This window comes from Crotalus tigris, unplaced genomic scaffold, assembly GCF_016545835.1.
Source record: "Crotalus tigris isolate CLP2741 ecotype Arizona unplaced genomic scaffold, ASM1654583v1 scf7180000018525.42219311030:4301911, whole genome shotgun sequence".
NCBI classification, from domain to species: Eukaryota; Metazoa; Chordata; class Lepidosauria; order Squamata; family Viperidae; genus Crotalus; species Crotalus tigris.
The window spans coordinates 1493317-1520507 of NW_024097057.1; the positions used below are offsets into that span (position 1 = coordinate 1493317).

General features: G+C 41.3%; 1 protein-coding gene across 2 annotated transcripts; it reads right to left on the bottom strand.

Moving 5' to 3' along the window:
* Positions 1-5481: 5481 nt before the first annotated feature.
* Positions 5482-26913, bottom strand: PRMT7 (protein arginine methyltransferase 7). Of its 2 annotated transcripts, none has more exons than XM_039353522.1 (18): positions 26766-26913; positions 25643-25816; positions 24562-24598; positions 23992-24141; positions 20541-20649; positions 19573-19685; positions 19024-19265; positions 18268-18448; positions 17035-17162; positions 16029-16167; positions 14502-14585; positions 12665-12712; positions 12267-12356; positions 11807-11968; positions 10883-10957; positions 8786-8946; positions 6800-6896; positions 5482-5720 (listed from the first exon to the last, which is right to left on the bottom strand). In XM_039353522.1, the coding sequence occupies exons 2-18, from the start codon at positions 25804-25806 to the stop codon at positions 5559-5561; spliced, it is 2142 nt and encodes a 713-aa protein (XP_039209456.1). In that variant the 5' UTR covers positions 25807-25816; positions 26766-26913; the 3' UTR covers positions 5482-5558. The 2 variants fall into 2 exon arrangements, with proteins under 2 accessions (XP_039209456.1, XP_039209455.1); XM_039353521.1 differs by having other exon boundaries at positions 26467-26844.
* Positions 26914-27191: the final 278 nt, after the last annotated feature.

The window sequence follows — 27191 nt, forward strand, 5'->3', positions numbered from 1 at the left end:
AAGATCCTTCATAGCAAGTGATTTCTGGGGATTGAAGTCTGAAGAAGCTGTTTTAAAAGGAATCTCAGAAATGATACAATCTTTTAGGCAGTATTCTGGATTTAGAGAAATCAATACTAAGCAACAATCATGTTTTTGCAGATGTTTGCCGGTATCTTGTGTTTCAGTAAAACTTCTTCAGTGCAAAGTTTCAGAGGTGCTTCCCCATTATCAACTGATCCCAAAGATTTCAAATTCCACGAACCAAGGCAAATTCAAATTCCAAATTCCATACAGACTACGAATACTACAAGGCGATCCCAACTTCTGAATTGTCGCGTTGAGGAAATTTCTCTGTAAATGAAACTCAAAACATCTGCCAAAAAAAAAAAAAATGTGACCCCTACTTTGGTACTGATCTTCTCTAAGCCCAGAGAACTCCGACTAAAAGTATATGCAATACAAAAAACGTGAACGATTATTATCTCGAGAAATCCTCAGAGATTACCTAGACTAGCAGTGACTGGCCGCAATCCCTTCATACATCATCCTTCTTGAGGTAGCCCACATCCCAGAGCAGGCCAGTTTGGAGACAGTGACTATTTTATGCCCGAACATTACCCAGATTATCTGACTAACCATTGTTGGGGAGAGAAAAAAAAGCCTAATGAGATAGAGGAATTCTGAAGAAGGCAGAATTTAGAGATTATCTTTGTTTGACAATTCTACCACTTTTAGATGCTCTCCTAAGCTCGACTCCTCCTTCTCTTTCTCTTCAGCTACCTTAGAGATACACAATTTATTTTCATTAGACAAGGCAACCGTCTATCCTCTTGATCTGCCCCTCTTCATTAGGAAACAGAGGATGTCAGATCAACTCAATCTCTGTCGTGGCTTGAAACCTGTTCTTCAAGCTATGGTTGGTTGGGCCATGTTGATCTGGGCTTAGCCTGGCATTCATTCCAAGAAAGATGATCCATCTCCGTCCAGTTTAAAGTTTGAAGATACAACTGGTTTCCATTCAGGGAGGGAGAGAGGTTTTGTAGACTTCAAGCATGTAATATACAATGCCCACATTTACTATTCTCATTGATAACACAGATAAAATAAAAATTGGTATTACAGAAGTGGTCATATTCCTCCATCCATAACCTGCACATATTTTAACTATAAATCTTTGTCTTTTAAACTATTGTATTAATAGGTTTAGAAAGCCTAAAAAACTTTTTTTTTTATTTCAATGATTTTTTTTCTGTATTGTATCCTTCTGAAAAATTAATGTTTTTATATGGTAAGCACATACAAACCTTCTGGCATTTTGGTTATTATTAATATATTATATTATAGTATTATTATTATATCTATATTAAAGAAAGCCAAATGAAAAAAAAATGTTTCATCCATTTCTTTGCGTGTATTGAAATGAATGCAACTTGCAGATCTTCCAGTAATAGGAAGAAACAAGGAATTTGGCCATATTAATGATTTTATTACTTTTACAAAACATACAAATTGAAAACTAGCATAAGCTAACCATCAGAAACAAAGATAAAAACCTCCAGCGATGGAGCGCCCACAATTTCTGGGGGTAAGCTGTTCCACTGGTTAACTGTCTTCACTGTCAGGAAGTTGCTCCTTAATTCCAGATTGCTTCTCTCTTTGATCAGTTTCCAACCATTGTTTCTCGTTCTGCCCTCTGGTGCTTTGGAGAATAACATGACCCCCCCCCCTCTTCTTTGGGGCAGCCCCTCAAATACTGGAATACATAGCTATGGTAGTTTTTAAAAACCAAAAACCAAAAAGCTTATTCCCACTTCAAATCTATCATACATCAGCTTGAGAAGGCCAGCCTAGATTTACAAGATGGTATTTCAAGGAGAGATTTTCTGACTGTGAGAATAATTAATCAGTGGAATGGCTCACTTCTGGAGGTTGTGGGTGTTCCCTCACTGGAGTTTTTTAAGAAAAGATATGACTGGAATAGTATAGGGTCTCTTTCTTGAGAAGGGGGTTGGACGAGAAGATCTCCAAGGTCTTTTCCAATCTTATATTCTATATTCTTGATAGACCAACATGGCCAGCTCAGGAATTCTGGGACGTGAAGTCCACAGGTCATAAGGTTGTCATAGTTGCCCAGTCCTGCTCTTGAAGCCAGCACTGATGATTCAAAGGTTCAGGTCAAATGAAATAAAAAAAGGCAGAGGAATGATTCAATGACCTTTTTTTTGAGATGCATCCCACTGAGGCGGATTTATCTAACTTATGCTGGAATGAATCAGGATCAATCGCACCGCCAGCGTCAGAAGTCCACCGGGACCTTCTAAGACAGGTACTTCACCCCTCTTTTGAGGCTAATTGTTGCAGCAAAATCTCATTAAGAGGACATTTCTTTCTTTATAGATGAAAGTCTGGCTGCTCTGTGGTTTACCGACCGATCCCTGACCAAGTTAGTATAGATTCAGAAGTGCTGCAAGCGACCGAGACAGTTTGAGATTAATCGAATCTCCCGCAAGCTGGCAGGCAGACCATTTTGATCAATGGGAAAACAGCCACCCAAACCACCCTATTCCTGTATTTTTTTTTCACAGGGCGTGGATACCAAGGCCTGGAATTAGGTTGGCCCAATATCTACAACCCCAATTTTTTAAAACGAGGGAGAAATCAGTACAACTCTGGCTAATTGAACCAATAAAATAAAATAAATAAAATAAAATAAATTCTACTCTACTTTTAATGAGCTCACATGGGGCACCAGCCTCTTAAAAGTTTCTTTCAGTTATATTCACAATTATGGTTCTTGCATAATTGTTAAACGCTGGGTGGGAAATATTATGTGCATTCCTGATGGGGTGCCCACAGGGACACCTGTGAAAATCACAAAGGCGGGATGGAAGCCCTTTTAAAATGGATCGCGTGTAAGATTCAAATTCAGTTCCATCTTTTATTATAGTCACGGACCAGAATAAAAATTAAAACATTCAACTCCAACACTGGAAGTTTTTAAGAAGAGACTGGACAGCCATTTGTCCGAAATGGTGTAGGGTTTCCTGCCTGAACAGGGGGTTGGACTAGATGACCTCCAAGGTCCCTTCCAACTTTATTATTATTATTATTATAAACTAAAAGAGAGAGGGGAACAATTAATAATAGTGTCTGGTAAGGAATGGTGAAATTCCTTACAGGAATGGGGCCACAAGCATCGTCCTTTTTGTATGTTCCGGTGAGGTTGTCTATATATACAAGAGTCAAGGCTCCAGTTTGATGCCACATCAGTCTCTCTCTCTCTCTCTCTCACACACACACACACACACACACACACACACACACAGATGCTATTGAGTATACACCATAGATTGGCTCCAAATGAGTGCCCAGGGCAATATTAGCAGGAAGAGGGTGTATGCTGTAATTAGAAAAAAAAAATAGAACTTGAAATGGAATGAGCTAAATAATTCTATTCTATTTCTGGGTTTTCCCAATGGTCTTTTACCCAACTGCTATCCAGGACCAGGTCTTCTCAGCTTCTAAACCCAGAAAAAGATCACCCATATCCTGCTAAAGCCCTTTTTCATTAAAATAGCTAATACAGATGTCTTAAGCACTCTTTTCTGTTCCACTGAAATGGAATTTGATTTCCAGCAGAGATATACATGTTAAACCTTAGCTAGAATTCATTGCAGGAATTTGGAAGATAAGTGCATGTCTAGCCAAGGGACAAGGTCATACATTTGTGACTAGCCTGGGCAACATCTCTTGCTGTTTCCAAACAATGGGAAAAGACAACGGCACAATTCTGTTCCATTTTACCTAGTGCTCATGACTCATGGGAACATTGGCCTGGAAACTGTTTAGCAAGGCAGCACAAGACGTTTACCAATTTCTTGGAAACACATTTTATTTCAAAGTATTGGTTTTGATGTATGGAGCCCGACATGCAATCTTCGCTATCTTTGCTCAGTATGTCCTAAGGAGTTCAACACGGTGTACTCTTTAAAGTGAATATTGGATAGTACTCTTCTGAAATATCATCCCATTTGTTTTGTCATTTAGGAACAAGGTGTTTTTAAACAAGTCACTCCTAAGGATTTGACCTGCTGGGAAGACTATCCCCAAAACTATCTGGAGGTAAAAGTAGGACCAGCTTTCTAGTTTTGAGGCACTAAAGATTTCCACCTCCGCCTTCAGACGGAGACTAAAAACGTGATGCCATCAAGATGTACCTACGTGACAGGTGGAATTTTAATTTTGCATTGGGTTTTGTCAGGTCATTTCATCAGGCCTCTCTGCTATGGAATTATGGGCTTCCATCCCCCTCCGATGAATGTTCCCCAGCTGCAAGAATACCAGCTTGCCAGCAGCAATCCAATCTCCCTTGAACAAGGGCCCAAAGTATGTCACTCAATAAAAGCGCAAGCAGAAACGCACTGGGGATTTTGACACTTGCCGTTTGCATCTATTGAACGGACCAAGGCGTTAGTACCGTATCTTTTGTAAGCAATGATCAATGCGGGCAGCTGCAGTTTTTGAAAGTCTGCCTGTTCAGTCTTCATAAATTGGCAAGTTATTTTTTTGTTTCAGGATGGGACCTGCAACGAGTAAAATGTCTAAAGGAAACTTACTTCTGCAACATCTGATGAGCCTGGGAATAAGGAAAGATGTTCAAAAAGTGCATTCGTTATTGGCAGACAGGGCAAAACCATGTATTTATTCTATGCCGCAAGTTGCCCCAAACTGGCTCTTGGCCATTCCCCAGTCTTTTATTCCCTTTGGATCATCAGCCATCACAATATTACTCAAATGCCAAGGAAGAAAAAAAACATCAGTACCCCCTTGTGGATTTTTGAGCTCAACACTCGTCTTTTCGCCGCTGTCGTGTGCAGTTTCAGTCCTGGCCTAGTTGGCACTAGAGATTTCTCAAGATGCTTGGGAGAAGCAGAAAAGAGGGAACCATTTTGGAAAAATAACCTGTCGTCCTATATTTCCTCTTTCCGCAACATGCAGCTCCAAGGAAGCGTTGCATACCTTGGGTCTCCTGCCTACATTTCAACTACCCCAACAGCTCTCTGCTTGCAGTGAGTCTTCTCCTTGTTACATTTGTACATCTCTTCCAAAAAGCAAATGGACTTTCTTGGCTTTTTTCTTTGAAAACGTTTTGCTTCTCATCCGAGAAGCTTCTTCAGTTCTCTTCTTGGATGAGAAGCAAAACTCTGTCAAAGAAAAAAACCAAAGAAGTCCACTTGCCTTTTGGAAAAGCAATTTTGGGACAATCATGACCTGGACGATTGAGAATCTCCATAGACAAATAAGACCGATATGTCATATGCCTTAAATCAAATCCTCACGGCCCTTGAACTGCCGATTTAATCCAACCGGCATGGCTGACGGGTAAGGGAGTTGGGAAGTTGCAATCCAAAACTCTGAAGGGGGTCAAGTCACCCAATTCAACTGCCTTGACATCAATAATACCCCTGGAGGCCACCCTTTCAAAAATGCAGACTTATGAGAGCCGTCTGTGGATGTATTTATTGATCAAGCTAAAAGGGAGATAAATGCTTTTGATATCACAACAAGAGGCTATGTTAAATTAAGGGTTTAAAGTCCATGTTGATCTCTCCTGTCGCTGGATCGAAACTTACAGCATATGCAACTGCTGAGGGACCGCTGGCAGGGGAACTTGGCTCAAGAGCTGAACTGAAGAAATAGACAGCCTGCTTGCAGTGAGGAGTCCACTGACAATAGTCCTATGTAGAAAAGAAACAGGAACAATCAGATGGGAAAGTAAGTGAAGGTGTTTTAACATCCTAGCTGTCATTTTCCTTCTGTAGGCCAACATTGCTTGCTTGGGCAAAGAGATGAGTAGTCATTTCCAGTTTGAATTCTAAGCATTCATGAATGAAAGCAAATACATGTGTCCCAGGCTGCAGGATCCAATCTGGGAAGGTCATCAGGACTAGTGGGTTTAGTCTTCCAAGCTTTTTGACTCATGCTAGAACCCATCCTCAAGGAACTTCTCTTTATCAGAAAGTATAGACAAACTCCCGGAGCATGGGCTCCAGTATGAGTCTGAAAGCTCAGAATATTAAACTCCTGGTCCCAGTGACTGATCCCAGTGGATCCTCTAACCATCCAGAACATTTGACTTTTGATCAGCAGCACTGTCCTTAGAAATTCTAAAGTGGGGGATGCTGCAATAGCCATAAATGTGAGGACCAGTCATAAGTCAGGTTTGTTCAGGGCTGTCATGAAAGATCACTCAACGAATAGTTGTCGGTTACTATAGTGTTAAGAATTTTTTTCTTTCCCCTTTTTTTGCATTATATTTTAAATGCCACGATTCTCCTGCAACTTACTGTGTTATGCATAGCAAGGTGGTTCACTTTAAACCCCAGAACTGCTTGTGAAGCCTCCAAGCAAGTTAATCCAAGTGAGCACCAATTCAACTTTACGTTCAGTCAACTCCAATCTACATCTGTAGTAAATCCTGTTGTAGGTTGTAGCTAAATGTCTGTTGTTAGGTCCTTAGTGAGCCTGCCCACCCTAACTACGCTGCGCAGTATGCTCTGTAGAGCCTTCCAATCACATCCGTTCCATTTAATTGGAACGGCAGATTCACCACCGTTAATTATTAACTCTGTCTCCTGCGTTATTTTCAGCAACGACTACAGCTGAATTCATTCCAAATATGATCAAAATTAGGCATTGGAACGGAGTAGAATTGATGGGTCTTTTTTTTTTTTTTTGTCTACGGTGCAATTCAATAGATGGCTGTCCCACCTCGCCAACTTCTTGTGCAGCAGAGTTGAAACAGAACATAACCAACCTTTTCATTTGAATCCTGCACAAGTCCTGTGCTAATGGAAATGTTAGGTGCCAGATGGTACTCCATCCACAGAACAGCTCCGTGACTTTTTGCACACCTGCAATATATATATATATATATATATCTCCTTAAATATAGATTTCCTGCAAAGCCTGAAGAATACTGATAGAACAACACAGGCATTATGTAGTATGCAAAACTCCTTTTGAAATATGAACAGTATTCTAAGATCCAAGGTGAAAAGAAAGTCAGGATCTTTGCACTGGCAATGTTCGAATTATAAGTTTGCTATATGCTACTTGGCACATTCCTTCCCAAAAGATGAGGACTGGAATAATGTTCAAAAGGAAGTGGTAGTTCCTCCTTCTTCCTTTTGGTTTTGTGAAAGAAATCAAAACCCGGCTGGATACTTTCCCAAAGGTGTTCCCCCCCCCAAGAGACAACTGGATTTTGATTTTCCTTGAAGACGTTTCCCTTTTCATCCAAGAAGCTTCTTCAATTTTGATTGAATAGTTCATTGAGTCAGAACTGAAGAAGCTTCTTGGATGAGAAGGGAAACGTCTTCAAGGAAAATCAAAGAAAGTCCAGTTGAAAGTCCTCTTGAAAAAAAGGTGCTCTTCCCCCCCAAAAAAGCAAATGGACTTTCTTTCTTGGTTTTTTTTCTTTGAAAACATTTTGCTTTTCATCCAAGAACCTTCTTCAGTTCTCTTCTTGGATGAGAAGCAAAAACTCTTTCAAAGAAAAAAAAAATCAAGGAAGTCCACTTACCTTTTGGAAAAAGCACCTTTCGGACAACGATGACCTTGGATGAGTAAGAATCTCCATAGACATTTGTGCTCCTTCTGCTTTGCATTAAATGCTTGGTTATTTCCAGATAAAAGGGGTTTGATTGACCAAAAGGGAATTCTTCATCGATTTTAAGAAAAAGAATCTCAAAAAGGAATCTCAGACGCCCAACTTTGTGCCACGATGAATTACAGGATATTTTCCCCCCAAAATTACATTTGATGTTTAAATAAGGATCACTCTGCAGACAAATATTGATTTTCATGGCACATTCCAACATTTTACAGCTGGTACGGCAATAACACCATAATTGGGTGCAACGATAACCCCACAGACTCTGTATATGTTCAGAAAGAAGTGTTCAGCCAGGCAAACAGATGGCTGTATTTGGAAAGGAGAAATAAACATCATTATAAATCAAATCATTCATATGGTACCGGATAGTTTATACATTATTCATTCAGAACAGCATGTTACTTCATATGTGAGAGATTGTTTTAATTAGGCTATGATACTGCAAAAATAACTCTCCCAGCTCAGTTATTCTATGTTATGTTAAGGTTACTATACTCAATGACAGAGGCAAGCAATGAACTGCTAATAAAAGACAGGGCTATAACTTGGAATACAACTTAGACGCAACGATGGCGAACCTTTTAGAGACCGAGTGCCCAAACTGCAACCCCAAACCCACTTATGTATCGTTGGGTGCCGGGTGGGCGTGGCTCGTTAGGTGGGCATGGCCCATTGGGTGGGCGTGGCTTCGGTGGTAATGGCACACAAAAGTTCAATCAATCAATTCCAACTTTGCGAGATCTTTTTTTTCCCGCAAGAAGTTGAAATTGATTGATTTTTTTTTTTTTGCACATGGCGGCGGACACCTAAAGCAAAAAGGTTTTATAAAACCCAGCTGAAGGCCTAGGATTGGGGCGATGGCGCCCGTGCCCACAGAGAGAGCTCTGCATGCCACCTGTGGCACGCGTGCCATAGGTTCACCACCACGGACTTAGAGCATGGTGAAAGTCCCAGCTGGCTTAACTTCAACTCCCAGAATTCTCAGCAAAGGCCACTGTGAGTGAGAAACTCTAGGAGTTGAAGTCCACGTCAGTGGAACACCTCCCAGTTTGGAAACAGTGTCTTGGAGCGTCCTATAAACACGTTCAATATTGCAGTTTAGTTTTTTCCCCCTAGAATACTGACCGTGACAGGTTTATGATGCCTTCGTTCATGAGAGGATGTTCTGGTATGGCTTGCTGGAAGTCAAACGTCAGAACTGTCAGGGGATCAGAGGTGGATCTGCACGGGTATTCCCAAAGTGGATGGGGCTCGGCTTCCCTCGATTCTCGGAAGTCTAAGGAATTCTAAAGGACGTGTCAAGAAAAATTGGGTTTAGAAAGAGGCACTTCTCTGAAAATTCCAAAGTATTGAAAGAGTAGACAACTAAGTGGCTTGCTAATATGAACAATTAACGATGCAAGACTGTGAAACTTTTTTTTTTTCATAAAACAGGAAGAATAATGAGACTAGTTTCAATGCAAGAGAATTTTTTTCTTTTTTGGTTCAGATTCTAAACTTATGGATTGGTTACTGTAAATCCCAATTTGCTCTTAAGGAGCCACTAAGGTAGGAGGTCTTCAAATGTAGCCTGTTTATGACTTTTGTGGACTTCAACTCCCAGAATTCCTCATCCAGCCATGCTGAAGTCCACAAAAGTCATAAAAGGGCCACGTTTGAAGACCCCTGCACTAAGGGAATCATTCCAGATTCGTTAGATCCAGTTTGGACAATATGAGACTTCAGATGGCCTGTACCACCACTGTTGAACATTCTGCTAGTTTGCAACCATTTTGAAATGACAGCACATAAAACAACAGATACATATACTTAAAATGCAGACCTAGCAATTAAAAATGGTCCTTCCCCAACCTATAAAATATATGCAAAATATCAGCCCTGTTCAGAAGCATAAAGAGTCCTCCCTACTTTGCCTTTATTTAAGACCACAGTATTATCCAGTGGCTTATAAGTTTAGTTTCCATCTCTCCTGCATCGGCCCCGATCCAGGATCAGGATTCCTCAACCCTGGCAACTTCAAGCCGCGTGGATTTCAACTCCCAGAATTCCCCAGCCAGCCATGCTGGGTTGAGGAACCCAGTACTATAGGAAAAGGAAAAGGAAAGGAAAACAAGAGTCTCTTCCTGGATTGGTGTAAAAAAGCTAAGCAGTTTTTACTGGTTACTACATGGATAGGAGACCACTAAGAGATTCCCACAGCACTAGGCTACACAGGAAAGTCAAACAACATGCCAGAAAATGGAGACGGCAAAGACTTTTTGACTATTGCCAAGAAAAGTGCCCTGGCACATTCACGGTCAGGGGGATTTGACCCTAATTCAAATGAGACTTGTCTTTTACTACTATTGTTTCCTAATGATTGGCATTCAGCTACCTGCTCTTCCTTTAAAGTCAGGAGGACAAAAATATCACGGCTACATCAGACCCCTGGGAATCATGCGGCTTGTTTAGTTTTGGTTGAAGTCAACTTTAACAAAAGGCACAACCCAGTTTTGACCTAACGCACAACCCGGTGAACCTGTGGCATACACACAGATTCAAGGCGGAGGGCTTCACCAGAATCCGGAAAGAATTTGTCTTCATTAATTGGTGAGGGACTCCATGTTTGTGCCCTTTTCACAGATTTTGCTACAGGCTCACAGCTGCTAATGTGACTCATTAAACCCATCATCCCAGACATTTCTAAGTAGTGCTTTCCAATAACTACACATTTTTGCAATTAAGTTAATTGGCTCTATGCTCTCCAACAATGAGGGTGGAGAACTTGCAAACCCCTTATTATAATCACAAAAAGGATGTGGCACAAAGGTCCTTGTGGGAGTACACGGTATTTTAAGTAACATCGTTGAACCTTCGTTTCTCAGCTTAATTTTGGCTGCTGCGACGAAGATTTTGCTCAGGATCGTTATACAATTGCCCCGCTGCAAAATTTCGTATTTTTTTTTTAAATAGATTAGTACTATTTTTAAAGGCACAGAAGTGCTGCTGTTGTTATTGTTATGACTTTTAAAGCTAATAATTATTAGACTAGACACTATTAGATTTTTTTGTGTTTAACTGTAAACCAAAGCCAGATCTAATATTGATGGGGTCCTTGGTACTCACTGATGGATTTCTTACAGATATTTCATTACCAAACTAGATAATATCATCGGTGCATCTGACATCTCACAAGATATGAACATGATGATTCACTGGACTTTTCACCAGGTGACAGCTCACCTTTATCATGTCATCCATAAAACGCATATCAAAACCTTCACAGGTACCACACGGGCTTCGAATTCGCCACAAATCCTAGTGGAGGAAGAAACAAGTAGCCTTTCTCAGCAGTGTAAATTCTAGTACAACATAAGAATTGGCTCACAGGATTAGAAGGGTCAAATCATACACTAGAAACTTTATATTTGGCAGAAGGTCTTGGCCATAGTGTAGTTAGTTATACAAATGAGAAGAATAGGTTTGCATAAATATACTCAAAGATCTCTACAATTACACGGTGCGTGTAAATAGAGTGAAAAAAACTATGATGAAATGAAAAGTGGAAACTTCGGGTAAGCTGGAGAAGGAAGGAAGGAAGGAAGGAAGGAAGGAAGGAAGGAAGGAAGGAAGGAAGGAAGGAAGGAAGGAAGGAAGGAAGGAAGGAAGGAAGGAGAGAGAGAGAACATCATTTGGACAAAATACAAAAGTGAAGTGTATGAAATAATGCAGATTTGGCCAGCGTTATTGGGGAAAGGATGACTCAACTGTTAAAGAAGGAGTTTCAAAAAAATAATCATTCATCCCTCCTTAGCCACAGAAATGTTGGACTCAATTGCAGTCATAAGAACTACCTGTAACTTCAGATAGATAGATAGATAGATAGATAGATAGATAGATAGACAGAGACAGAGAAACAGAGAGAGAGAGAAACAGAGACAGAGAGAAGAGAGAGACAGAGAGAGAGACAGAGAAACAGAGAGAGAGACAGAGAGAGACAGAGACAGTGAGATATTCATAGATATTAATTTGACCAATCACCCTCTGCTTTCCCACCCTACAGGATAATCAAGGAGCTCAGCAAAATGTTCAGCTGGACAAAAGAAGTGTGAAACTAAAGCATATTATTACTGGAAACCAAAAAAAAAAAACCCAACTCATCCTTACCTTGAATTCCACCGTCATCAGGTGGAGAGAAGCCGATTGGGGAAGGACGGTCACATCACGGGAAAGATGGCCCTCCAAAGCCGTCCGGGCAAACCAGAAATATAAATTATGCCACGGCAGCAGGCTCGTAGAGAAGAAAGGCTCGGCGATTAAAAGGGATATCTCAGGGAAAGGGAAACAAAAGGACATGAATAACTGAACCAGCCCCAGGTGCACCAAAAGACGCAGAGAAACTCAATTTTCATCCTCAACACCCGGGGTCTTCAAACTTGGCCCCTTTAGGACTTGTGGACTTCAACTCCCAGAATTCCTCAGCCAGCTGTGCTGGCTGAGGAATTCTGGGAGTTGAAGTCCACAAGTCCTAAAAGGGCCACGTCTGAAGACCCCTGCTTTAGGTGGAGGGAAAGCACGTGAGCAGCACCTCCCTTGCTCAACAGAACTGCATGCTCAGAGGTCTTACCTTTCTGCCTTCAAAATCGGAGGGGATCAACAATTCAGGGTGCTTTTCTAGAATAGTAATTTCATCTTCCAAATGGTTGGCTGAAAAAATCTTTAGGGGAAGGAGAAGAAACAAGAAAGAAAAACATGTTCATGCTCCTGTGAGTAATTTAAAAAAAAAAAACCTGTTGGGTCGGGAAAAGAAAAGCATTTACAATACAATTGAGTAGTAAGAACAGCAAGAAGTTCAGCACGTAAGGTAAGGTATAGGCTGCTAATGTTTCATGACCAAGCCAGGTTGGGAAATTGAGTCAGTGGGAGTTCAGCCAGGAGGAAACACTATGCTGAAGACACAGGGACTTTGAGAAACGTCGTGCTCTGTTTGCAGAATATTGAAGAAAAAAAAAACTTATTACTTACTTTTTGCATGAGTGAGCGAGAAAGCGAAGAACACTCCAGCGTAAACACCTAAAAGAAGAAGATGGTGAGGCTGGTTTCATTATTCTAAACCATTTCAGAAGACCTGGGATGGGATTACAGCGGTGTCTTGCCCAGTGTGCCTGCTAGGAAATTTGGGGAGTTGAAATCTGCACATCTTTAAATTGTGTTTGAAAACACAGGGCGACATCAAACGAACAGAACAGAAATGATTTATTCCCTTCGACATTATGGTGGAGCCATTCTGATATTCCAGCTGGTTGTGGACAGAACAGGATCCTGAACTGTTATCAGGTTGGGAACCAAGCCCGACACAAAGTCACGGCTCTCCAGAGAACATCTTTCGGAACATTCTGAGTCTTGTGTATAGCAAATGGCTGTTTGTGGGCTGGGACACATTTTCCAAGATTGCCGTGTCCTCTGAGAAACCTCACAAAGAACAGCAGCTGTGAGCTCACCCTGTTTAGGCACAAGGAGTTGATGGATTAAATCAATAAGATTGTGTCACTGCATTCAGACTGAGAAGGTACTGAAAAAGGCTCTCTGGACAGCTGTGACTTTGTGTCATAGTTGACATACAGACATATGTAAACAATAGGAGTGTGCTTGTGCGTGTGTGTGTACATATGTGTGTGTGTGTGTGTGTGTGTGTGTGTGTGTGTGTGTGTGTGTGTGTGTTGGGTGGAACACCCGGTCTACCAAATATAAAGCAATCTGTTCTGCGTTTCACTCCAGTCTAGGAGCATCTTTTGCAGGCAGAAGATTTACTGTGAACACTGTAAATTCAATATTTTGTGGCTGGCAAAGTTAAAGGGAGACGAGTATAGCTATACTATGAAATAGCTATACTAGTCTCCCTTTAACTCTTTGTCAGCCACAAAATTTTGAATATACATATATATGGGTGTGTGTATTCCTCGACTTACCAATTCATTTAGTGAGTGTTTGAAGCTGGGACACTGAAAAAAACCGACTTAGGACTGTTTTTTTTTTCACACTTAATGACTGTTGCAACATCCCCACGGTCAAAATTCGGACGCTTGGCAACCGATTCACTTTTCTGACCCCTGCTGTGTCCCAAGATTATGTGATCTCCTTTTGTGACCTTCTGACAAGCAAAGTCAATGGGGAAGCCAGATGCACTTAACAACTGGGTTGCTAACTTAACAGCTGCAGCGATTCACTTAATCAATTGCGGCAGGGAAGGTCATAAATTCATTTAATAAATTTTCATTTAGTAACAGAAATTTGGGGCTCAACTATGGTTGTTAGTCGAGAAATATCTGTCTCTCTGTCTCTGTCTCTCTACGTGTGTATCTACATATATAGTGTTTTTTCATTTTTCAAATCTCAGATTGTTGATTTAAGTTTGCTTATGAACTGCCTTTTTAACAACCACTGATTAATATTATTCCAAGTGGTCAAAGGTTTAAATGCTGGATTCTTAATACTGAGGGAGGTCCTCAGCCAACACCGATAATTGCGACTGGAATTTCTGCTGCTAAGTTATGCAATTGTAAAGCGACGTGAGACGACACCGCACCGCTTAGCAACGGCAATTCCTGTTGTTGTTGTTATGAGGAACAGGAATCATTAAGCAAGTTCCAGATAGTTTGCAAGCAAACCGATAGGCAGGCAGGCAGGCAGGCAAGTGGCTGTTGCTGAGCAGGAGATGGTGTGCACGTGGACCGCATGATGTGGCATGGAGCAACTTATGGAAGAGGATATTTGTAGTCCAGAGTTGAACTGTGTGGGGCCCTTGTTGCTCTCTCAACTTGGTGGTTTTCCTGCAGAAAAATCAAAAGCGGCAGCTTTGTACCTTTTCTGTTCCAAGTTCATGAGCCAAGATCGGGAGAAGGCTACCGTCACTGATGCTCAAGCAGACGCTGTTCGGCTTAAGGACCTTCCAAGAAAAACAGGATCATCTCAGTGGCGTCAGTTATCCAACACAAGGAAAAGGTTTGTGAGGCTGTAAGTGTCTCTTATCTGAAGGCTGACTAAAACACTCATCAATCAAGCAGTATTTCAAGGAAGCAAAGAGATGCACGATTTACAGTAAGCAGACAAATACCTGCAAGAGGAATCCATACCATGGTACCTTGGAAGCTGTTTTCAGAATTATTATTTTTTTCTTTTGGCTTGAGGAACTGACCCATTAGCTTTTTGCAAAAACAAGATTGATTAACAATATGCCCGTTCATTCAAAGAAGTGCCAAGAAAATAAAGCAGGTAGATTTCTTAGAAGTATAGAGTCGGCTTGGCATCCAGCTAGATGCTAGGAGGCCGTGAGTTCTAGTCCTGCCTTAGGCACAAAGCCAACTGGGTGATCTTGGACCAGTCCCTCTATCTAGGAAGCTGGTAATGGTAAACCACTTCTGAAATCTTGCCCAGAAAATTTCAAGGACTACTTCAAGCAGTTTCCAGAGTCAACCCTGATTCAAAGGCACAAAGACTAAAAGATTTCTAAAAAAACATCTAGTTTTCTTCTAGTTCTTGGGGATTTCTACCACGATAACCTAACAAGGAAAAATGTATCCAGTAAGCTCTTATATGATTGAACATGTTTTTGTTCAATTGATGCTTGACAAATTAGGATACATTTTTCACAGATTATACTTTCAAACTTTTGCTTCCACTTCTGATATGTCATGCAAGAAACATTTTGTCATAAAAACATGAGATCTGCTATTTTTTTTACACTTGTGTGAATAATAGCTTATTGTCCTAGCAAGGTAATATGCAAAATCACAATAAATATGACTGAGTAGCAGGACTATGAAGTTGCATTAATGAGTTACCATATTGCAGACCTTGGGAGATTCAGAAATAATGCAGCCTCGGAAATATCTGAGGAAGCTTTATTTAAATCTCAGAGGTTAGGGAGTACAGATCTGAAGAGAAGACAAATCTGCTTACAATTCCTTAATAAAAGATGTTCCACAGAATTAATGTTAAAAGAATTTAATCAGAGAATTTAACCCTAGCTTGTCAGCATTATAGAAGCTACTGTTTTGGTTCAGAGTAAACTCAATAATCATATTTTAAATATCCGTTAAATAAGGTTAGTGGTTTGCAAAACTCTAATTCTCGTGATAAGCAGGATTTCTTAATTTTTATTTTACTGCACATCAAAGGCTTTAGCATCCGTCGTTATCAGCCGAGGAGCCTGAAGTCTGCAATCTTAACACATTTGAAAGGTGCCAGCTTGGGAAACAATGCTTTACAGAATTTACTGGCACTGTTTGCAAAGGAAGACTAAGCAGAGTTACACAGGGATAATTTCCCTAGTGAACAGAACAACACGGACATCAAGGTAGGAGATCACAGGTGATTCTGTAAATCTTACTTTCTTCAGAGCTTGAAAATAGCAAGATGTGCGATCCCAGTCATTGAGTTCTCCAAACCGTGGCCGGGTCCATAACAGGTGGGCCTGACACACACACACTGGCCTCTTGGTGGGCTCAGAAGTCTTTGAGTCTTCATTTCTAAAACCGCAGGATTGAATATTATCAACAAAATGGCCCCTAGATCACCCATCGGCTCTTACTTGAGCCAAAATTATGGAACAAAGGGATGTTTACGGGATGGTCGGAACTTTAGCTGACTGTGTTCAGCAGGTCAGCGGTTCAAATCTCACCGGCTCAAGGTTGACTCAGCCTTCCATCCTTCCGGGGTAGGTAAAATGAGGACCCAGATTGTTGGGAGCAATGTAAATATATATATATACATTGCTTACTGGTGTGCACCGCTTAGAGAGTGCTTGCACTTAAAGCGGTATATAAGTCTCATAAATAAATAAATCCCCCAGCTTTCAGAGATCAAGAAAGTAGCAATAGTAGTAGCACTTAGACTTATATACCGCTTTATAGCCCAGAGTCAGCATATTTGCCCCCAACAATCTGGGTCCTCATTTCACTGACCTCAGAAGGATGAAAGGCTGAGTCAACCTTGATGGGTCAGGATCAAACTCCAGGCAGTAGGCAGAATTAGCCCACAATACTGCATTCTAACCGTTGTGCATCATGGATGGATGGATAGAAGAAAGAGCAATAGCAATAGCACTTAGACTTATATACCACTTCATAGTGCGGTTATAGCCCTAAGCGGTTTACAGAGTCAGAATATTTGCGCCCAACAATCTGGGTCCTCATTTTACCGACCTCAGAAGGATGGAAGGCTGAGTCAACCTTGAGCCGGTCAAGATCGAACTGCTGGCAGCTGGCAGTCAGCAGAAGTAGCCAAGCAGTACAGTATTCTAACCACAGCGCCACCATGGCTCTGTGGTGTGTGTTAGCCTTCCCAGCCTCACACACGTAATTTGATCAACCACTCCTCTTTCCATCTTGAGTTACCTGCTTTTCTGAAGCTTATACCACACAGAGTAATCATCGTGAAAAGCCGTCAAGTCCACACTCTGGCCTTGGGACAAAGGTTCTTCATTTGGAAGGAAATAGACACACTGCATCCAATGGTCTCTCCACTGAAAACAAGGGCATAAAAGAGCAATTTGAAAAGTGGAGCAAATTAAATGCTGATGACTTCCGCAATGTTGCAGAAGGCTTTTGCTGGGGAATTGAGTAAAAAACAACACATGGACTCTTTCGATAACCTGTCGCTGGCAAGACCACTGCTTCGCATTCATTTTCCAACTGCCGTTCTCCATTCGCTACAGAGGTGTCGTTATGGCAGATGCCACCAATAAGCACACACACTGTGTGTGTTAGAAGAGATGTAAGGCCCTGTGAAATGTTTGTTTCTTGTCCCTGGGTGAAGAGCCTTTGGAAACACCAGCCTCATTCCACAGCTCAGGTGCTGCTGCAGAGGTGTGTTTCCAGGACCCTGATAATGGCATTGTTTAATTGCAGCAATCCAGAGCATGCCAACCTCGCCAGATCAGGTTAGCCAGGCAGATACTAAGGGAGACAGGTGATCCAGTAAGGAACTGGGCCCCAAGTCATGTAGGGGTTTATAGAGGGCAATGCAGCACCTTGAACTGTGCCCAGAAACAAACTGGCAACCAGTGCAAAGCAGAGCTGTCAGATGGCCGTACGGAGGCATGCCCATCACTGCCCACCTGACTGAATTCTGGACCAGTTGAAGCTTCTGGGTATTTTTCAAGGCAGCTCCACGTCGAGGGCAATACACAAGCTGTGAGATGACCAGGGCGTTAATTACCTTTTGAAGGCCTCCCATTCCAGTCAACTGGCAAAGGTCTTCCTAACCATAGCTGCCAGTTGCTCATCAAGCAGGAGCTGGGAGATCCCCAAAGTGCAACCCCATCTAAGGTCAAAGACAGAGTATCTCCAGATCGGGGCAGTTCAAACAAGCACAGCCACTCGGCCTTGGTAGGACTGAGTCAGAGTTGGTCACTCCCCATCCATATCCGCCCAACCTCCAGGCACTGGGACAGAAGCTCAACGACCTCACCTGGTTGGTCCAGAGTTGAAGGATGTAATTGGGTTTCATCCGCATGTGGATAATACCATAAACCCAAACTGGCAGATGACCCCACTCGCTGGTTTCACGCATCTTATCTTTATACCATGAAATTCTTGGTAAGGCAATGAAGTGTGAAAAAAGCTTACCGGGTTCTCTTCCAAAGTGCCTTGTACCCAATATGGGGCCAAGGAGCATTTTATGGACCCAGCAGGGTCCATGTCAATCTCCCACCAGGAGAGGACCACTTGGGCTGTGCCAGACTTGATGGGCTTCAGCTTCACGGTGTAGGAGGCAGGAGCTCTGCTGACCGGCTTACTGAAAACTATACTGTGGAAAACAGTGAACTGACATCAGCTCCATTTAAATGGCAGCTTCTCCCCTGGCTGATCAAACGTTAAGCGGCATTTGTTCGTTAGGTTAGCAGACGCACAAAATCAACTCACAAGACACACAAGATATTGTACATCCTCTACTTACAACAGTTCATTTAGTGACCGTTCAAAGTTACCGCAGCAGCCCTGAAAAAGTCAACTTATGACCCTTTTTTCACACTTATGACCGTTGCAGCACCCCCAGGGTCGTGGGATTTACATTTGGATGCTTCACCACTGGTCCACGTTTATGACGGTCGCAGTGCCCTGAGATCCTGTGATCTCTTTTTGCAACCTTCTGACAGGCCAAGTCAATGAGGAAGCCAGAGTCACTTAACAACCATGTTATTAGTGTCACCACTGCAGCAACTCACTTAACAAACGTAGCAAAGAAAGTCGTAAAACGGGGAAAAGCTCACTTAACCGAGCAACATACATTTTGGATTCAATTGCGGTCGTAACCTGAGGACTACCTGTGTAAGGAAAAAATACACACACTCCTAAAAACAGACCCCACAGGACAGCACTCACCTGAACATAGTAAGGACTTCACTGAGTGGCACAAAATCCCGCCAGGGCACCTGATTCAGCTGGATGTCGCAGACGGATGGCGCACCGGGGCAAACGTCCATTTCTGTGGGGAAGACAATGGTCTTCTGGCCACTTTCCGCTTGAATAGGAATGGGAGACAGCTTGTTCCACGACCACATGCGTTTTGACTCCACCACTTGGGCGTACACCGTGGCTCTGTGAGGCACTGCCTCACATCCCTCCTTTAAGGACGAACAGGAAAGAAATCAAAGTTCATACGCTTTGGGAGAAAAGGAAGCAGTGACATGAACGGCTGTCCTAAAAATAACAACTAGGCAGAAAACTGACTTTCAGGGATTTCAGAATCAGGTCTAGGACAGGGGTAGGCAACCTTGGCTCTTTTATGACTGATGGACTTCAACTCCCAGAATTCCTGAGCCAGCCACGCTGAGGGGAAAGGGAGAGGTTTCCAAGCTGAGCCATGACTGTCTTTCTACCCACCACAGAACACAGGTGAATTTATCTTCTCTGGTCTGGTTCATTCCTCACCTGTACAAGATGCTTGTGAGCGTGTTCGTAAGATGGCAAGGCCCCTTCACCAATTAGCTCGGTGTCAAACAGCTCTGTTATCAGGATGTTTGCACGAGATTCCATGTCTCCGTCTGGAAAACATAAGACAAAACCGACATCAACAAGTGACTCTGGAATTTTGCTTGGAAGGTTTCCAAACAAACTTGTTTTTAGGCTTTTCTACTAAATTTGTTTGATCTCAAAGCATAGAGGTAGTCCTCGACGTACAGCCTATATGCAGCAGAAGGCCCAGAAAAAAAGATGCAACTTTAGCAATTATCAACTGGCAATCAGAAAAAATAAAATATTTCTTAGGTATGGCATTCCATTGAGGTACACAGTGCCAACACAGCAATCTTATTAGTGCTAGGATGATATATATATATTTTCTCCCTGAACGTTTCGTTTAAGTAGTCCTCTTAATTTAATTGCATTTTTAAAAAATATTTTCTTGGATTGTACTTTGGCTTTGTATAATTACATTCTCCTTTATACACATCCTCTCTTTTTAAAAAGAGAACAAGTAGTCCTTGACTTACAACCATCGACTTAGTGACCGTTCAAAGTTATAGCAGAGAAAAAATGACCATTTTTCACTCTTGTGACCGTTGCAGCATCCCCATGGTGACATGATCAAAGTTCAGATGCTTGACAACTGATTCATACATATGACTGTCACAGTGTCCGGGGGATCCCTTTTGCGATCTTCTGACGTCAACGAGGAAGCCAGATTTACTTAACAGCTGCATTACAATCCTAACTGCAGTGACTCACTTAACATTTGTGGAGAGAACGGTTGTAAAATGGGGCAAAAATTCACTCATCAGCTGTCTTACTTAGCAATGAAAATGTTGGGCTCTGTTGTGGTTGTGAGTGGAGGAATATCAATACACAAAAAACTATTCTGCTCTCTGTAAATCAAGATACGGAATCCCCAGTAACTTTACCTGATCCCACGGTGACTTCGGTTGAATGCTTGTTAATTATCTTTATTTTGTCCCCAAAGCCATTCTTTTCCACTATCTTCACAGCTGTGTTGGCCATTGGTTTAAAGACCTGCAATAAAATAATCCTTGATATTTATACAATGTATTGCAACGGTTGGAGACACTATTTATTTAAATCTATCAAGGCCGCCCGCTCCAGTACTCTGGGCATCCATAATGCATTTCAATACGCCATTTGTATTACCTCATTCATTTTTAAAAGCTTTCCAGTGTAGAGCTGTCATTTGGAGTTGAATGTCTATGACAAAGAGGGCTGGAGGAAGCACCTTTTGTCATGTAAATCCCTGAGTTTTTTGAGACAATGGTGGGATTTTGCTGCTTGCCCTCCTGTGAATTTTAAAAGTCCATCACTCTAATGCAGGGTCTCCGAACTTGGCAATTTTTAAGACTTGTGGACTTTAACTCCTGGAATTCCCCAGCTAACAAAGCAGAAAGTTGAAAAATTTGGAGACCCCTGCTCTAATGCACTTGCTTTTCGTTTCTAGCTTCTGAGCTTTATTTCAGCCTTTCTCATTCCTGGCTCAGACTAAAACTCCCAGATTTCCCCCAGACCACTAAAGACCAAGCTAGATGAGCTGTATAGAGGTCCAATATATCTGGAGGGAATCCAATTGGAAAAGGCTGAGTTGGATGAACAGGAAGTTGCTTATCTGGCCCCAAACCTAGATGTCTCACAGTATTTTTACTTCTCTCATTCTTGTGGAATGCAAAGAGGAAGGAGATACCAGGGAAGCTCCATTTGAATGGTTGATCCTAAAGAAATTCTATAATCTTTTATATTCCTTATTAGAGAGAAACCTTCATTGAGCAGAACATTATCTAGTTGAGTTTCGGGTTTTAAGAACATCTTACAAATTCACTGCTCAGACTGGAGCCAGAATGTTCTTTGATACAGTTTGATGCCACATTAACAACAAATCATTCTACTTATTCTTTTTTTTTTTTTTACATTGGAAAAGGTTGCCCACTTACTCCTCTTTGTCAACTTGCAAAAGCTGGATTAATTTTTTTTGCATTGACCTGGCCAGTCAAAACAAGGCAAATTACAACAACTTAGCAAAGTGTTTTGACTTTGTAATTCTCAAGGCCACAAAGCTTCTGTTTATATTAAAGCATGTATCTAATTAATGAATGACAAAATAAAATGCCTCTCGCATTCCAAGCTGTCAAAAATGCTTCCTTTCCTGCCAAAATGAAAATGTGAAATTCAAAGTCGAGGAAAAGTACAGATGGCTACAGATCATTGCGGGCCAAAACGTCTTTCATTAGTCAATGGCTTCATGCAAAAACTAGCCCAACCTGACTTTGTCTCTATCTCCACAAAACACAAAATTTCCTACCTATAATCAATGTCTTATTATTATTTCAGAGTCATCAAAACACAGAGGTTTTCTTGGAAGCTAGCCAAGCAGAAACTAAGTGTATGCATGCTAATAAGCAGACTCTAAAGTGGAAAAATAAATTGCACAGTTTCAGGCATCCACGGACAAATCCACTTTTTGAATCCCTAGGTTTTTTTTTTTTACACAGAAGTTGGTGTTTCACAACTATCATAACATTTGCAATCCATTCTGTTGGATGGAAATACAGTTTTCTTATATGTAGAAATGTGTCTTTGTTAACTACAAGACAAAGCAATTGCTGAATAGGAGATTCAATGAAATACCTGCAATTATCAGCTGTAAAACAGAGGCCTTTAAGATATTGAAGTTCACAGACAAGAAGTCTTATTTAGATATTCCTTTACCCCACTGTGCAAAATTCAGCACAGAAATTTTGGCATGGATTTTGTAAGGGGAAAAAATGTGTACAACTTTGGATAAAGACTGCTCGAGAAAATATTGGGAGAGAAGATAAAGTGCTATCTATTTTAACCACTCTATCTCCTTAGTTAAGGGAGCTAATCTCCTTAACTAGTTATATCTCCTGATTAAAACGGATCCTTGTGTGATGTCTGCCCTCTGGACAATGATAAGGAATGCAAGTTAGATGACTTGCTTAAATCAACTCTTCAAATCAAAAACAGAATCACGGAAGCTGTTTTAAAATAGGAACAGTAAGCAAAACAGAATGAGGTCTCCGAAAGCCTGGGGCTTAGCCATCCAATGGAACCATCAGATCATTATTTTTAAAAAAGGAGTTATTATTGTACGAGTAGAAAATAATATTTAATTTTAACATTTAAATGTAACCCAATTAAAACAAGTTGAATTTTTATCCTGGTCCCACTCACTACTTTTCAACATAAGCCCCAGTCTAATGTTTAATTGTGGCATTGGCCCCAGGGGGAAAAAATTGTGCATCCATGTATTAAAATATCAGTTGGGTGTACTGGATGAGAAAGACTGCAGTGACAGAATACCAAGGAAACTGGAATCTATAGCAGCTTTCGCTATCCCACCTATTTTTTTTTTTTTATATATCCTGATTAGCAAGACTCCTGAACTTAGGCACAGTAGATCTTTGTCATTTACTGCAAAGGCTTTCCAACATTTTCTTCTCTTTATTGTTTGCAAGAGTAACGTCTTTGATGAATCACATCTTTCAGACCGGTATGTGATTATCTTTCTTCAAAAGTCGGTATACAGGTACAGCAGAACAGTCTGCCTTTCACATTTGAAAACCAATGCACATCCAAAGTGAGACGGCTTTAGTCAAGGACCGCAAGAAAATCAATTAAACGCTGGGATTCACAAAGAATGCTTTGGAAAACAGAGCATTCAAAGAAGCATTGTCAGGACCTTGGAGAGCTCACTAGAAGAAGTTACAGATTGGGTAGTCTCCCAATAAAAAAAGGCAGTTCAGCATTTTTGGAATCAATGGGACTTTTTAGAAGGCTGGCAGGAACAGTAGATGCTTTTAGCTTAGTTCTTTCCTGCTACATTATCTATTTATTCATATATTCATACATACATAAGTACTACAGTTGGCCTAGAAAAATGTCATTAAATCAAGGAGTACCTGTATAGGAGGGTCATCTTCTGAATAGTTCAAATCAAGTCCTCGATTGATGATTACCAATTAACAAGAAGCCTATAATCTGAGGCTTGAGTGGGGAAAAAAAAGAGGATGCTGATGGCCTCTTTTGAACGAGAGTTTAATTCTGAGTTCAACACACTCAGAATCTGCAGGGTTTTGCTCAACATGTATCCCTAGAAACATGGCAAAGGAATCTCAAGCACTATGCTGGCAACAATAAAGCAAGGATGTAAACCCTGTTAACAGTCATACTACAAGAAACACTCAAGAATATGTGGGATGAGCAAAGAACTTAGCTTAATATGGAACATGGCAGAACAAACGACGTTTGTTTCCTTCACATAGTCGAGAACTGACTCCTGCTCAATTGATCCGCATGGGTTATTCACAGACAAGGGAGAAGGATGCTCACCTCAACCCCATAGCAGAAGTCAGCCCCTGCTGTCACTGCCATCATAGACAAGAGGCCAGTGCCAGTCCCAATGTCCAGGACAATGGCTTTTTCCCCTCTTTCTTTCACTCTGCTAACTGCAGCACGAATACCTTGAAAATACTTGACATTCTGTTAAAAGAAAGAAGGATCCATTATTCCAGCGTGTTCCTATTTCTTAGGCCTGGGCAAATGCAACCTATCATGATGGTTCTGGGATCTGTGAGCATTTGCAAAACAATGGATTAAAAGGTAAACTTTCTGAAGATGCTCATTATGATTCCAGATGTGGCTACATCAGGCCTATAGTATAAAAACTAGCTCAAAAAATCTGAAATGCAAAGTTTCCAATAATTGTACACAGACACCTGAAAATAAGAAGTCAAACCTAAATACTTAATACTTTTTTCATTAGAAATTATCAATGTAATTTAGACAATTTGGGGTTTTTTTGCCTCACAATTTAAGGCAATGCAGAGTGGAAGTTCATGGAACTACATATGAAATTTCAACATTAAAAAAATATATAGCTAAAACAAATAAATAACTTACTCGGTCCTTGTCATTCAACATATCTGCATAGCAGGACCTGTAAATAAAATTCAGTTTTCAGCTCAAACACAGTACAGATTCAGACAGCTATCAAGGAGCGCCAAAATTATCAGAAAAGAGCTAAATAAATGTTATTTCTGTTATGGCATATTACCAAATATGCAGGCACAATAATTGCACTGCTACATATAAAATGACAGGGAAAAATGTCGCATTTATGCACAGAACCCTCTGAAATAATGCATAGGAAATGGGACTCATGCACAAAAATGGACTGGATCAAAATAAAGAATGGGAGAAGATGTATCCTTAGATAACCTGATTCAGAGCTCTAGGAGCCCTCAACCAGCACCCTGAATTGCACCTAGAAGAAAATGACTCATAGTCTCAAACAGGGGGTCAGTCACTATTATCCAGATGTATACATCATTGTCTAGACCACCCCAATTTGCATGAAGTGAATGCTTTTCTGAATGCTTTTCAAGAGTAGGGCATGTAGACCCAGGGGTCTTCTAACTTGACAACTTTAAGACTTGTGGACTTCAACTCCCAGAATTCCTCAGACAGCCCTGGCTGGCTGAGGAATTCTGGGAGTTGAAGTCCACAAGTCTTAAAGTCACCAAGTTTAAAGACCCCTGATGTAGACTGAATTGCAAAAGTCCAGCTGAGAGATAAGTCCTCAATGATCATGAGTTAAAGATCTGTTTATTCAGGAATGGTTGCAATTTGTGGAAAAATCTTGGCAACTTGAAGACTTGTGGGCTTCAAACTCCCAGAATTCTCCAGCCAGATATGCTGGCTAGGGAATTCTGGCAGTTGAAATCCACAAGTCTTCAAGTTGCCAAGACTGGACACCCCTGATCTAGAAGAATACCATGGATGAGGGAACCAAAAGTTGCTGAGAAATCAAGGAGGCCCAGTAGGATTGTGTGCTGTCAAATCTGTCTCTCCAAAAGCTGTCAAGAAGTTCAAACAAAAAGTTTCTATGCTGTATCCTGGCCTGAAGCAAAGCTGCCACTGTGATATGTTGAATTATATACTAACATTACGTTTAAATATGCATATATATATCCCAACAGACCTTGCTATTTCCTGGTGGTAATCATAATTCTCGTCTTCCTCTAACCACTCCATGGCTCCAGTAGTCGGATTGGCTCTTCCACAGAAAACCTTCATGACCCTCTGTTTTATTTTGTTATTTGTGAGTACAGTTCTTTTTAACCCAGTTCCTATCTTTGGATACATACACTAAAACCTATTGCAACAAAAAAAAAATTGCAGTTTAGGAAATGATGTGTACAACCAAAATGTGCCATTGTCACATCAAAACAAAGCTTTGTGGTCTTCTGGGATGGGATTTACCCCGAGAACTGAAAAGAATAACCTAGAAGCTACATTTATATGCATACATGGTGGGGCTGCCCTTTACAGGTAGTCCTTGACTTACAACCATTCGTTTCATGACCGTCTTAAACCTATGAAATGGGCAGCTAGGTCAATTTCATAAATGAATCAAAAAGAAAACGAAACTTAGATGAATTTGATTATCTGACAGAAATCCCCACCCCTGAAATATTTGTTTATTTAATAATCTTGTTAAATAGGAATGGGAAAGCTTATAAACTATTGGTAGACCCACTATGTAAAGGGTTGGAGAATTTATGGGGTTTTGGTTGTTTTTTTTCCAGCAACCAGCCGGGGTAGATTCTATATTTTTAATGTTAAATTTATTTGATCCTTGGGTCGGTTTTTGTTTTCTTTTTCCGTACACCAATTTTTTTTTTTCCTTTTTTGTTGTTCGTGCTGGCTGTCTTGTCTTGTTTTTTTTGTTTTCTGTTTTGTATTTTATTTTTTGTGGATAAAACGAAATGAATAATAGAAAGAAAAAAGAAAACCAAACTTTACTGATTCAGCGGAGTTTCATTTAAGCTTGTTTTGAGGGTGAGGAATTCTGCCCATGCCCATACGCCTGGCTTTTCTGGATGACTATTTTCCTCTTGGGTCAAGGAATGAACTCCACACATGCTCAGAGGCACGGGGGCGGCAAAATGGGGAAGACGAAACGAGCTGCCTTCTCGTCCCCTGGTGAGCCGAAGCGCTTAACTTCCGTGTCCGGGATGTGGGTGGGATGGGGGGAGACATTTCCCACGGAAGCCCCCGCCCGACCGACCCACGAGCTCAATCGGCCGCCATCTTTCACTCACCGGGCGCCGCCATCTTCCCACCATGCAACGCGCGGAGCTGCCGCCTGGCTGGAAAACCAGCCGGAGATTGGTGGGACCAAAGAGGTATAACAACACACCGCGTCATCACACTTCCGGTTAGAGGTGGACATCCGTCCAAGCGGGGCAAGAGGGGTGGAAATCGTGGCACAGTCGCCTTCCTGTTGCTGATGCTCTGGGAGGGAGGATGATTGTCAGCATCCCTTCAAGGACAGACAATTAGCAAATGGAGTTCTCTCCTTGATCAGTTTCCATCCGTCGCTTCTTGTCCTGCCTGCAGGCGCTTTGGAGAATAGGTGGACCCCCCTCTTCTTTGGGGCAGCCCCTAAGAGTTCTCATTGTCTTCTTCTGGCATGCTTTTCAGCTTTTCCTTCTAGTCTTTAGCACTGTAATTTTTCTGCAGAACTC